This window comes from Hyla sarda, chromosome 5 (assembly GCF_029499605.1).
Source record: "Hyla sarda isolate aHylSar1 chromosome 5, aHylSar1.hap1, whole genome shotgun sequence".
NCBI lineage: Eukaryota > Metazoa > Chordata > Amphibia > Anura > Hylidae > Hyla > Hyla sarda.
This window is the reverse complement of record NC_079193.1, coordinates 279,002,913-279,016,772: the sequence shown is the minus strand read 5'-3', so window position 1 is coordinate 279,016,772 and position 13,860 is coordinate 279,002,913. Positions and strand designations below refer to the sequence as shown.

Below are 13,860 nucleotides of genomic sequence, written 5' to 3'. Positions count from 1 at the left end.
CCAGCCCACGGGAGTACCTGAAAGCTGAACTAATTTATGCAGGATAAGTCATCAACTGCCGAGCCGAGAAGTTCGTGACGAATCGAATTTACTGTAAGTTCGCTCATCTCTAATCTTAATCCTTTCAGTACTTATCAGCTGCTGAAGTTGAGTTGTTCTTTTCTGTCTTACAACAGTGCTCTCTGCTGACATCTCTGTCTGTCTCAAGAACTGTCCAGAGGAGCAGCAAATTCCCATAGCAAACGAATCCTGCTCTGGACAGTTCCTTAGACAGACAGAGGTGTCAGCAGAGAGCACTGTTGTCAGACAGAAAAGAACAACTTAACTTCAGCAGTTGAAAAGTACTGGTAGGATTAAGATTTTTCAATAGAAGTAATTTACAAATCTGTTTAACTTTCTGAAGCCAGTTAAACAGCAACATATACTTACATTATTTTCACGTTTATCCACCTTTTTGCCTTCATTTTTATAACTATATTCTATAACCTTAATAAAGTTTTGTAATTTAGGAATTTGTCACCAAGAAAATATATATTTATAGAGCAGGAGGAGCTGAACACCTTGATTCAGCATAACTTGTAAATCTCTGCTCTTTCCATGCTTAATAGTCCAGTAGGCGGTCCTAATCCATGATTGACAGCCTTCCTTGTGTCAGCATGCCCACAAAACGACTGTTAATGACTGATTCTAAGCATAGAAATAGCAGGGATCCGCCTTGCATCACAAGCTCATTGACTTCAATGTACACATAGCAAAAGTGCAGTGACAAAACTTCCGCCAAGGATTTGGATTCTGGCAGACGATTTAACATGTCCTATCTTCCAGCAGAATCCATCAGAGGAGTCCTGTTAATGGGACATCTCTCGCTAATGCTGGATCATTTCTGCTCCTTTTTAGCATAGAACAGGAAGATTGTGGATCCACAAAAGGAATTCAGCAAGGGAATTTTCCTCACGGAATTTCCGTAGTGTGAACAGACTCTTACAAACAAACAAGGAAATTAATGCACATCAGCCTTTCCTTTTGTTCAGTTTCAGTGCTGTTTTTTTGGATTTTGAGTTACCTGCTATCCTGAAATTTTTCCACAAAACTAAATATCAATCGCATTAGCTTATCTTGCTCTGTAAAATGCTGCTGGCTGATTGGATGGCATGTTCATTGTGATGGGTTTTCTTTATAATCCAGAGGTAGAAAAAAAAAATGGAAGCCTTAATAGTGAAGCAACATTGGGGTCTGACGTGCTGCATGGGTATGTGTGGGGGACTGGATTGCTGCTCCGGTAAAGTGCTGTGGTAAATGGCTACGTGTTTTACTTCCTAGCGGATCTCTGCTTAGGTGTTATTGGCTTTTCGCCTTAAACCTTCTCTGATCCCCCTCCTTGCCCAGCTTATTAGTTGACCAAGTGTACATTGGCCCTCGTTTACTATTGCAAACCCGACATGTTTTGTCGGATTGTGCACCAGATTATGGCACATTGCGCCAGAAATTCTGTTTGCACCAGAATTTGCGCCAGAATTGAAAACCCGAAAAAGGGGCGTGACCATCGGGGAAAAGTGGATGTAGTTACCGAAAAGGGGCATGTTCCTGACATTTTCACAAAAACCCAACATATTTACTAAGCTTTCCACCATTGGTAATTTCACAGATAAGAGCATGTGTAAAAAAAAAATAAGAAAAGCTAAATGTAGGGAAAATGGAAAATGTAGGGAAACCTTAGTAAATACTGTGGAAAATAAATTGTAGGGAATTAAAACCCACAAAGGAATCTACACTCCACTCTTAGTAAATCAGGTCCACTGTCTTTATTTAGTCCCGTGATACTTTGTGATCATCTATCTTAGCTGTATTTATTTGGTTAGATACCGTTCCATTGAAGTGCATACACTGCTTGTATCTATGTTTTGCTGCTTATTGGTGGCCTTTATAGATTGCATGTGACACTTTAATGTGCTTATGGTTACTTGATCACTTTTTTGCTCATTGCAGTAGTCAGATTTTTTCTGATTGATGTTGTCCTATTAAATATTTTTATTAGGGATTTTCAATAAAGATTAATTATTAGTCATTAAAAACAGTATTCTAGTGTGTTTAATAGGTATTTTTGTATGTCTAAAATGACACACTAGACGTTGATATCCTTTACCTAGCCCATATGTTTCGGATCATATAATCCAGAGCTGGATTCGTAATACTGCTATTCTACCAGTGCAATTTCTGTGCATACATTGAATTATCACAGAATATTAGGAGGGGCTGAAGACATGTCGGTGCAGCTATAGACTGCAATGCAGAACAACATAAAAATGAGGTCATTATACATTGTATGTCATGGAAAATCTTACTATGTCATAGTATGCTGCAGGTGGTACTCATGTTTATAAACTTAGGTGTATGTTTTCCATATTGAATTCCAGTTGTATTAGATCACCACTGCCGCTGCTCTGTTGTCAGGACCAGCACAGGCTTCAGTTGAGGCAATGGGGCAACTGTGGTGGTTAGACCCAGGACAGGCAGGGGGAGAGAAGCGGGCGGTGGCGGTCTCTGGCACCGCAATAGCCGCTGCAGTTCATTGATTTAAAGCGCCCGCTTTAAATCATTGATCTGCAACGGCTTCTGCCCCGCCGGGGGAGTTAAATAGCCAATAATTTATACCGGAATATCGGTATAAGTTATCGGCCTGAAGGTGACAGATTATCGGTATCGGGCCTAAAAAATCGATATCGGTTGATCCCTAATTTTAATAACCACCCCTTTTATTATCTACCCTTTTTGTGCATCGGTCTGGCTTGCAAATCACGCCCATTCCCACAAAGCCACGTTCCCTTCTATTTTCAGCTTACAATATCGTCATCACAAGTCAGTCCCACCTGAGGACGGGATGTGAGGATGGGATAGGACGTCAAAATAGGAGGACGGGACGGGATGGGATGTCTGGATAGGATGTCAAAATAGGAGGACGGGATGTGAGGATGGGATGGGATGTCGGGATAGGACGTCAAAATAGGAGGACTGGATAGGAGGTTGAGATATGAGGACGGGATATGGGGTTGGGATATTGCAACAATATATAGGAGGACGGGATATGAAATCAAAAGCTTCCTCCTTTGTTGATTTTCCTCCCCAACAAGGATTAGGAAGGGAAAACTGGGCAACGCCGGGTACTCAGATTGTGACACTATAAAAGGCTACACATACACTTACAAGTTATAGCTTTTAACCAAAGTGTCACTTGTGTTTACGGTGTTCGGGATTACATAAACAGTAAATCTCTAGTATACTTTTATTTGTCTGCATTGCTCTCTGACAGGATGACAGGTGCACCATGGGAAGCTGTTAGTGAGTATCAGTACTACAGGCAGCATTACACAGTGCCTTATTGGGATGTCCATGTATCACACAAATAAGCCAAATCTTCAATGGAAGCCACTCTTTGCAGTGAATCTCCCCTCCTGTAATAGGGAAGTTTGTCCACTGTCCTCCATAATCTCACCGTTCTTTTTCGGTGCTGATTGTTTCTTTCCCGACTTACAGATCTGGATATTAAAAAAAAATTACATAGACATCTGTATTGACCTTTTATGTATTCATACATAGTAATTGGGTCAACCCTAAGCCGTCTTTTCTCCAAACCAAATAACCATAGTTCCTCCGATTATAATAATCCCTCTGCTGTTTATCCTGTCTTGAGCTCAATCAAGTTGTTCTTGTAGTAATAACAACAATAATGACAGATTTTCTGAGAACAGCCAGGGCAGTTCTATTTGTGAACACGTACCGCTTTCTCTGCTCTCCACCCAGCACATAGCAGCAAGAAGTGTTAAAAGTAGTGGAACATGATATCTATTAATAGTAAATGGGAAGAGATCATCGTAAGACCTCTCTTGCCCCGGAACCTTAAATGAACAAGGCCATTGCTGGGACTGCAAGTGCTTTTCTACATGCTCAAGCAATAGGCCTAGATGTTAATGATGTCTAAGTCTATTGCATGGTAATGGGAATTGTAAGAAAATAATAAAAATAGTTAAACTAATAAATCTTTGTCAGCTGAACTTGGAGATATTAACAATCTAAAAAAGAGAAATCAATATCCATGACAAAGGGAAGATTGTTATTAAAGAATAACTTTGACTTCTTCTCAACTATGTTCTTGTTTCTGTGTGAGTTACTCAGTTTTCACTTTATATAGTATTATCTGATTTTTCTATTGCAGTTATTCCCTGTGGATGATACAAATCGTATAACAAATATAATTTGCTGTACTTACAGGTTGCTGCAGGAGAGTGCAATGAAGATACAGAAGTGTATAACATCACGCTATGTACTGGAGATGAACTTACACTAATGGGCCAGGCTGAGATTCTTTATGCAAAAACATCCAAGGAGAAGTCACGTCTTAATACCATATTTAAGAAAATTGGAAAATTGAACTCTATCAGCAAATTGGGGAAAGGCAAAATGCCGTGCTTGATATGCATGAATCATAGGACTAATGAAAGCATCAGCCTTCCATTCCAGTGTAAAGGGAGGTTTAGCACACGCAGTCCTCTAGAGATTCAGATGCAAGATGGAGAGCACACCATCCGTAACATTGTAGAGAAGACACGACTGCCTGTGAATGTGACTGTTCCTAGCCCACCTCCTCGTAACCCCTATGATCTTCACTTTATACGTGAGGGACATCGGTACAAGTTTGTCAATATACAAACTAAAACTGTTGTTGTTTGTTGTGTGCTGCGTGCTGGTAAAATCATTCCCATGCATTTTCCATTACATTTATCTGTCCCGACTTTTAGCCTACCTGAAAATATAGCAAAAGGGGAAATGTGGCAGGAGTCTGTAGTACAGTATTGGTACAATATATGCCAAGAGCAGTTTGATATAGAGGAATACTCCCGTGCTGTAAGGGATGTAAAAGCAGACTGGAATGAAGAATGCAAGAGCCCTAAAAAGAGTTATTGCTCTGGACATAGTCACATACCAAACTCCCTCAGTTACGCCCGCGATGAGCTGACCCAGTCCTTCCATAGGCTTTCCGTCTGTGTTTATGGAAACAACTTACATGGAAATAGTGAGGTAAACCTACATGGTTGTCGGGACCTTTGTGGGGATTGGGCTGTGTTCCCTCAAGATTCTTCTCAGTACCAAGACTCTGGTGACAGTGGTAGTGACTATCTTTTCCCTGAAACGGGTGAGGAATCTGTAAGTCTACCAGCCAAGCCAGAGCTTCCCTATGAGGAGCTCTGGTTAGAACTAGGAAGTGGGAAACGTTGTGGACAACCTTTGACCCGTTCACAAAGCGAGAAGAACAAATCTGATTCTTTCCGAGGTTCATTGCATTCCAAATGTGGCACCTCCTCTCTCTCATCTCCTGGATCTCTCATTACAAGCAAATGTTCGGATATATCTTTACCTCCACCTCCAGTGCCTCCCAAATCAGAAGCTGTGAGTAGATGCCTACATTTCAGGTTATTTTTTTTACAAATGTAACATCTTGATGTGTAACTAACCCCTATGGGGCCTGCAGGGAAGGGACCACAGACATATTAAAAGCGGAAAAGCTTTAGTGGTATACAAACTTCATTGTCACATAATCGATATAGATAAACTGCAAGGCGTGTCACCATATTTTCAGTTATTAATATATGTATCTCGGATTTCTTTTATTGGACAGACTACTGTCTAAATCCGTGTTTCCCAACCAGGGTGCCTCCAGGTGTTGCAAAACTACAACTCCCAGAATGCCTGGACAGCCAAAGGCTGTCCAGGCATACTGGGAGTTGTAGTTTTGCAACATCTGAATGCACCCTAGTTGGGAAACACTGGTCCAAATAGAGTTATAGCTTTCGGGCAAACACTTCTTAGCACTGGTCCCATGCTCATATAAACAGTTAACCGTTTCCAAACTACTTGCATATCCTGGTACTTTTTCTGCAATGTAGCTTTGACGTCACAGGGGTCTTATCTGCCACTTTGTATGTGGGCAAGGATCAGAAACAGAAGCAAACTCTGTAGCTCAGTTTTCAGGTGTGGCCATTGAGTGTATGGTTCATACTGTATGTGCCTGTAATATAGTATTTCTAAATGTATGATCTGCAATAGTCCGTGTATTCCCTAGTCATAAAATGATGTTCAGTGGGGATCAAAAGTTTGGGCATCCCAGGTAAAAATATGTATTAATGTGCATAAAGAAGCCAAGGAAAGATGGAAAAATCTTCAAAAGGCATCAAATTACAGATTATCCATTCTTATAATATGTCAACTAAAGTTAGCCAAGAGTCTTTCAATTCCTATTTGAGGTATCTTTACCCATTCTTCCTTATAAAAGTCTTCCAGTTCTTTCCAGTTCTCTCACGCACTGCTCTTTTAAGGTCTATCCATAGATTTTCAATTATGTTAAGGTCAGGAGATTGTGAAGGCCATGGCAAAACCTTCAGTTTACGCCTCTTGATGTAATCCCCCGTGGATTTCGAGGTGTGTTTAGGATCATTATCCATTTGTAGAAGCCATCCTCTCTTTAAAGGGGTACTCCGCCCCTAGACATCTTATCCCCTATCCAAAGGATAGGGGATACGATGTCAGATCGCCGCGGTCCCGCTGCTGGGGATCCCCGGGATCCCCGCTGCAGCACTGCGCTATCACAGCACAGAGCGAGTTCGCTCTGCATGTAATGAAGGGCTATACAGGGGCCGGAGCATCGTTACTTCACGGCTCCACCCCTCGTGACGTCACGGTCCGCCCCTTTCAATACAAGTCTATGGGAGGGGGCGTGGTGGTCGTCACGCCCCCTCCCATAGACTTGCATTAAGGGAACGGACCGTGATGTCACGAGGGGTGGAGCCATGACGTCACACTGCTCCGTCCCCTGTATCGCCCGTCATTACGCACAGAGCAAACTCGCTCTGTGCTGTAATGATAGCGGGGTGCCGCAGCGGGGATCCCGGGGATCCCCAGCAGCGGGACCATGGCGATCTGACATCTTATCCCCTATCCTTTGGATATGGGATAAGATGTCTAGGGGCGGAGTACCCCTTTAACTTTAGCTTTTTCACCGATGGCATCAAGTTAGCATCCAAAATTTGCTGAAATTTTATGAATCCATTTTTCCTTCTACTCGTGAGATGTTCCCTGTGCCACTGGCTGCAATACAACCCCAAAGCATGATTGATCCACCCCCATGCTTAACAGTTGGACAGGGGTTCTGTTCATTAAATTATGTTCCCCTTCTTCTCCAAATGTACCTTTGCTCATTCCGGCCAAAAAGTTCAATTTTAACCTCATCGGTCCACAGAACTTGTTTCCAAAATGCATCAGGCTTGTCTATATGTTAATTTTCAAAGTTCAAACACTGATTTTTGTGGTGAGGATGTAGAAGAGGTTTTCTTCTGATGACTCTTCCATGAAGATCATATTTGTACAAGTATGTCTTTATAGTGGAATAGTGTACCACAACTCCAGTGTCTGCCAGATGTTTCTGGAGGGATTGTGCAGTCAAAAAGTTTTGAAAAATTTTTCTGAAAAATTTTTCTCACATTCCTGTGAGCTGTTCTGTCTGATAATTTTTCTTGGTCTTCCAGATCTTGCTTTAAATTCCACTGTTCCTGATGACTGCCATTTCTTAATTACATTCCGAACAGAGGATATTGACATCTGAAAATGTTTTGCTATCTTCTTATAGCCTTCTCCAGCTTTGTGAGCGTCAACTATTTTCAGTTTTAGATTTCTAGACAACTGCTTAGAAGAACCCATGGTGCTGATTGTTGGGGCAAGGTCAGATGAGTCTGGGCATTTAAAACCTTTGAGATTGACATCACCTGGTCTTTCCAGATGATGATTGAGAACAATCCATGACACTGGCAGGTCTCAGTTTTGCAAAGGGGGCAGTGCATCCTATAAATACTGCAGGGTGCCCAAACTTTTGCAGACACCATTTTTTTGTTTTCTGTTATTTTGAAAGTGTAAATGATGGAAATAAAATCAAACATTTACATATTATAAGAATGTCTAATCTGTAATTTGATGCGTTTTGGAGATTTTTCCATCTTTCCTTCTTTATGCACATTAATAAAAATGTTTACTTGGGGTGGCCAAACTTTTGATCCCCACTGTATTTGTCCACCGAGCAAAGCCCAATGAACAGGTGCCGTGTTTCGAGTATGGGCTCATTTTAACCCCTTCACGACGAGCGACGTACATGTACATGTGCCACCCCTCCAATCCCTGCTATTGGTCGGCCGATCGACTGACCGATAGCAGACCGGGGGAGGGGGGGTTAAAGTTCGGTTCCCCCGCTTTGCCCACCTATCGATGTCGGGGCAAAACGGGGAAACTGTCCAGGGACCGGCGCCAAAGGTCCCTTACCTGGATCCCGGAGCGCGATCCCCCATGCGGGGATCCCCCACGTGCGGCGGCGGCAGCAATTCATCCGGGTCCTGCCAGGCGTGTTGTTGCCTAGCAACATCCGGAGGGACACAGTTTACAGTGGTCTCTAAACCGTGGCCCTCCAGATGTTGCAAAACTACAACTCCCAGCATGCCCAGACAGCCGTTTTTCACTGGTTGTGCATGTATGATCAAAAATTTAGCAGTGCTCTTCAAAAAAGGTATTGTTTTTTAATTATGTTTTTCATCGCACAGCCTTTCTTAGTGTATTTGAGTTAAGTTACCACACATTGGGGAGATGCATCAAGACCTGTGCTGAGGAAAAGGTTACCAGTCGCCCATAGCGACCAATCAGATCGCTTCTTTCATTTTTCAGAGGCCTTTTCAAAAATGAAATGAGCAATCTAGTTGCTATGGGCAACTGTTCGACTTTTCCTCTGCACAAGTTTTGATGAATCTCCCCCCATTAACATTTATTTTATTAAGTTTTTTCCATGTAGTTTTTGTAGGGTTTTGTGTTGGATGGATTGTGTGACATTACTGTGCCAAAAAAACAAAACATCTTTTACTCCCCCACTAAGTTCAGCCAAAATGGCATTTTTTTTACAGGAACAAAACGAAGTTAAAGAGGCACTGTCATTATGAAAAACTTTTTATAATATATAGTACTACTGATAAGATAACTTTTTAAAATATACTTTTATTTAAAGAGTACCTGTCATCAACTAAACTTTCCCTGATACCCTTCCCCATCTGTCCCTTACTCTAACTATGCCTATCCCTGTTAGGGATGTAAGAAAAAATCGATTCTCGCGATAATCGCGATTTTTTCATTTGCCGATAAAGAATCGATTCAAAATATTTTTGAATCGATTCTTTTAGGGATGTGGAATTTTTATCTGCGGACGCCCGGAACAGCATGTCATGTCCCGGGCATCAGGAGATAAAAGTTCCACATTTGTGGAGCCGGGCAGGCCGGATCTGACACGGCTATGGAGCGGGCTCCGACTCGTGCCCACTCCGTACTATGCGACCCCCGGCTGATTTCAGTAGCCGGGGGCCGCCGCTAATAGCCAGCATGCGGCAATCGCCGCGGCTGGCTATTAAAGGAGTATCCGGTGCGCACTTTTCTCATTTTATCCTATCCAGGCTGCAAAATAAAACGCACTTTATCTTACCTGCCAACGAGCCCCCGGAGCTCCGGTACAGGTGTTCGGTCCCCGGGCTGTATTCTTCTTACTTCCTGTTAGTCCGGCACGTCACATGGAGCTTCAGCCTATCACCAGCCGCAGCGATGTCCCGCCTCCGCTGGTGATAGGCTGAAGCTCCATGTGACGTGCCGGACTAACAGGAAGTAAGAAGAATACAGCCCGGGGACCGAACACCTGTACCGGACTGTACCGGAGCTCCGCGGGCTCGTTGGCAGGTAAGATAAAGTGCGTTTTATTTTATTTTGCAGCCCGGACGGGATAACATGAGAAAAGTGAGCACCGGAGTACTAGATCGCCGCTGTCAAAGCTGACAGCGGCGTCTATTGGGATCTATGAATGCTCCCAGGTGGGTGATATATCGGGATATATCGCGATGTATCGTCACCTAGACGGTATCGCGATATATCGGGATATATCGAATCGCCACACTGGTATCGCGATTCGAATCGAATCGCCAAATTCTTGGCGATTCACACCCCTAATCCCTGTGTTTATTGAGGTTTAAATGCTGTGGAAATACCTTTTTTTATCCCTCTTCATTAGCTCAGGAGCACTGCCTTTCTGAGGGGTGGAAGGAGGCGGGTCCCCGCAGGCATGATGTCACATGAAGCCTGGCCAGGACTCTGCTTCTGCCAGTCTTCCTGTATGCTGCTCTCCCTCTGCAGCAGTGTTTCCCAACCAGGGTAACTCCAGCTGTTGCAAAACTACAACTCCCAGCATGCCCAGACAGCCAACAGCTGTCCGGGCATGCTGGGAGTTGTAGTTTTGCAACAGCTCGAGGCACCCTGGTTGGGAAACACTGCTCTGCAGTGTGCATACAGACTAAGTACAGGGGAGGGATGGCAGCCTCTGTGTCTCTCTCTCCTGTGTCTCTCTGCACTAAAAAGTCAATGCTGAGAACCAGGGGCGGTGGGAGCAATTACAGAGGCAGTAATTAAGATGAATGTCAGGGGGGGTGGGGGGGGGGCACAGAGCAGGGAGTGCAGTGAGATAATACAATGTATAAGATAAGGTGTGGTGAGGGGCAGGGAGAACACCGAGCAGGGGGGAGGGGGAGGTGACTGGCCTGTTATATGAGAGGCATGTACAGGCTTGTAGCTCACAGTGCTGCTCCAGGCTGGGAGCGAGTCCTGAGATGAGAGTAATTAACTTCCTGTGGAAGGACCAGAGCCCTTTCAGCATTAGTCCTAAAAGCTGTACACTTACTACGAAAAGCATAGGAAGCTGCCTGCAGACCAGGCATAGAAGAGAGACCCCCTAGTGGCCAAAATTATAAAATGAAAAAACTGGTATAAATATTAATATTTTTTAATGAAGATATATTACAATATGTCTTCGTTAATGATTATGAACAACATATTAAAAGTTTTTGTTGATGACAGGTACTCTTTAAAAAAAAATTTAAAATTTTACAAAAAAAAATCTAAATATGCAGACAGACTACTCTGTATTTTGCAGCATACTGGATACCAGCCGTAAAGTGTGTTGGTATCCAGTATAGGAGATCACCATTGCACCACTACAGCCTTCAGTTGATCCTAAACTATAACACCCATGATGGGAGTTGTAGTTTTGCAACAGCTGGGGGTACAATCTGTGTAGTCTCCAGCTGTGTGCCTCCAGCTCTTGCAAAACCACAGACAAAGGATGTGTGGGCATGCTTGGGAGTGTAGTTTTGCAAAAGCTAAAGGCAACACTGCTCTAACACAGTGCTTTACAAACACTGCCCCTCCAAAAGGCAAGAAGAAAAAGCAAGTGAGCAACATATAAAGGCTATTTGTTAGGGATATATAGGTCCTAGACACATAAAAAAAATATTGTACATGATCAGGACTACTGAGTAACATATCCCTTTTTATTTTATTTTTTTGCTTTATGACAGATACGCTTTTAAGCTGGTCAGATTTTATCGCACCAACATTTATTTTGCTGTTCCTTTGGGAATGGCTCTTTTAATTGTATGTTATTGTTCGAGTTGCTTTTGTTTAATAATTTATAATTATTTATATAAAAAACTTGCCATATATATTAACCCCTTAAGGACTCAGACAATTAAATTTTTAGGTTTTCATTTTTTCCTCCTCGCCTTCTAAAAATCATAACTCTTTTATATTTTCATCCACAGACTAGTATGAGGGCTTGTTTTTTGCGCGACCAGTTGTCCTTTGTAATGACATAACTCATTATATCATGAAATGTATGGCGCAACCAAAAAACACTATTTTTGTGGGGAAATTAAAAAGAAAAAAGAAAAACGCAATTTTGCTAATTTTGGAAGGTTTCGTTTTCACGCCGTACAATTTACGGTAAAAATAATGTGTGTTCTTTATTCTGAGGGTCAATACGATTAAAATGATACCCATTATTACATACATTTATAATATTGTTGTGCTTAAAAAAAATCACAAACTTTTTAACCAAATTAGTACATTTATAATGCCTTTATTTTGATGACCTATAACTTTTTTATTTTTCCGTATAAGCAGCGGTACAAGGGCTCATTTTTTGCACCATGAGCTGTACTTTTTTTTGATACCACATTTGCATATAAAAAACTTTTAATAAATTTTTTATAATTTATTTTTATAAAATGTATAAAAAAAGTAGCAATTTTGGACTTTTTTTTTTTACGTTCACGCTGTTCACCGTACGGGATCATTAACATTTTATTTTGATAGTTCGGACATTTACGCACACGGCGATACCAAATATGTCTATAAAATTTATTTTTTACGCTTTTTGGGGGTAAAATAGGGGACTATAGGGGATGTATAGGACATAGAACAGATCAGTGTTATCGGCGATCTTCTGCTCTGGTCTGCTCGATCTCAGACCAGAGCAGAAGACGCCGGAAGCAGGAAGGTGAGGGGACCTCTGTGCGGCGTTCTGAATGATCGGATCCCCGCAGCAGCGCTGCGGGCGATCCGATCGTTCATTTAAATCGCGCACTGCCGCAGATGCCGGGATCTGTATTGATCCCGGCACCTGAGGGGTTAATGGCGGACGCCCGCGAGATCGCGGGCGTCGGCCATTGCCAGCGGGTCCCTGGCTGCGATCAGCCGCGCATGACACGGGCATCGCTCCGATGCCCGCGGTTATGCACAGGACGTAAATATACGTCCTGGTGCGTTAAGTACCACCGCACCAGGACGTACATTTACGTCCTGCGTCCTTAAGGGGTTAAATACATTGTGACGCATGTGTGCCAAAATTTCCCTAGTAACCAATGAAATAATAGAAGAAAAAAGTAGAAGTATAATCAAAGCAGATTTTGCGGTTTATTGTATCAAGCACGCAGTACAATGTAGATGCATGATGGTGACGCGTTTTGGCCAGTGGCACCCGGCCTTACTCATACGTATGAGTATCTGCTATGATTATACGCGCTAGACTTCTATTTTCTTCTATTTTGCCTCCGGTGAGGTCCGCACCTGTCCGTGTCGCGCTTGGTCGTCCTGGGTGAGCTGACCACTACTCTCTCCTCGTGCAATGAAATGGCAGATAGGAATTTTACCTAAACTCTGTTTAAGTCGGAAAATAGGGAGGGGAAAAACGGACACAAGGACCATTGATAAATTCCACCCATTTGTATACAGCTATTCTCCATGAGATACTGTAGCTTTAGTCAGAAATGCCTCAATACATTTGAAACATGCCATTATTTCGCTGAATGAAATCGGAAGTATACAGAGGTATAGTACATGCAGCCCTGTCATGGCCCCGGACAAATCAGAACCATAATATGCCAGTTTGCATTGGTGCCTACAACTGTAGACATAGTAAACTAGTGACTGCACAGAAATACAGTGTACAGAAAGTAGAAGTGTGGAAAACTAGGCATTTATATTCCATGGAAAAATTGTAATTCCAGTTCCACAAAATGTTATGGAAATTAAAAGTCCATAATTTATTTCACATGATTAAAAAAATAGAAAATATGAAAACCAATAAGGTGAATTATAAAATCATCATAGAAACGCTGACGCATTTCGAACCATATGATTCTTAGTCATGGCTGACTAAGAACCATATGGTTTGAAATGCGTCGGTGTTTCTGCTATGCTTTTATAATTCACCTTATTGTTTTTCATTTTTTCTACTTTTTTAATCATGTGAAATAAATTTTGGACTTTTAATTTCCATAAAATTTTGGGGAGCTGAAACTACAATTTTTCTTAGGATGTGTTCACACCAAGTATGCGGCTTGGATCATTTCCGTGCTTTCTATAGGACATCTGATGTTCCTCCTTAAAAGAAATCTACAGGGCGGT

The 13,860-nt window shown here is 42.3% G+C and overlaps 1 protein-coding gene across 2 annotated transcripts in view; it reads left to right on the top strand.

Moving 5' to 3' along the window:
* Window positions 1-13,860, top strand: part of GAREM1 (GRB2 associated regulator of MAPK1 subtype 1) — a 135,366-nt gene that overhangs the window by 108,664 nt on the left and 12,842 nt on the right. For both annotated transcript variants that reach the window (XM_056521788.1, XM_056521787.1), the window contains exon 4: window positions 4,267-5,442. In XM_056521788.1, coding sequence (XP_056377763.1) covers window positions 4,267-5,442 — 1,176 coding nt within the window. The remainder of the gene's footprint in view (window positions 1-4,266; window positions 5,443-13,860) is intronic.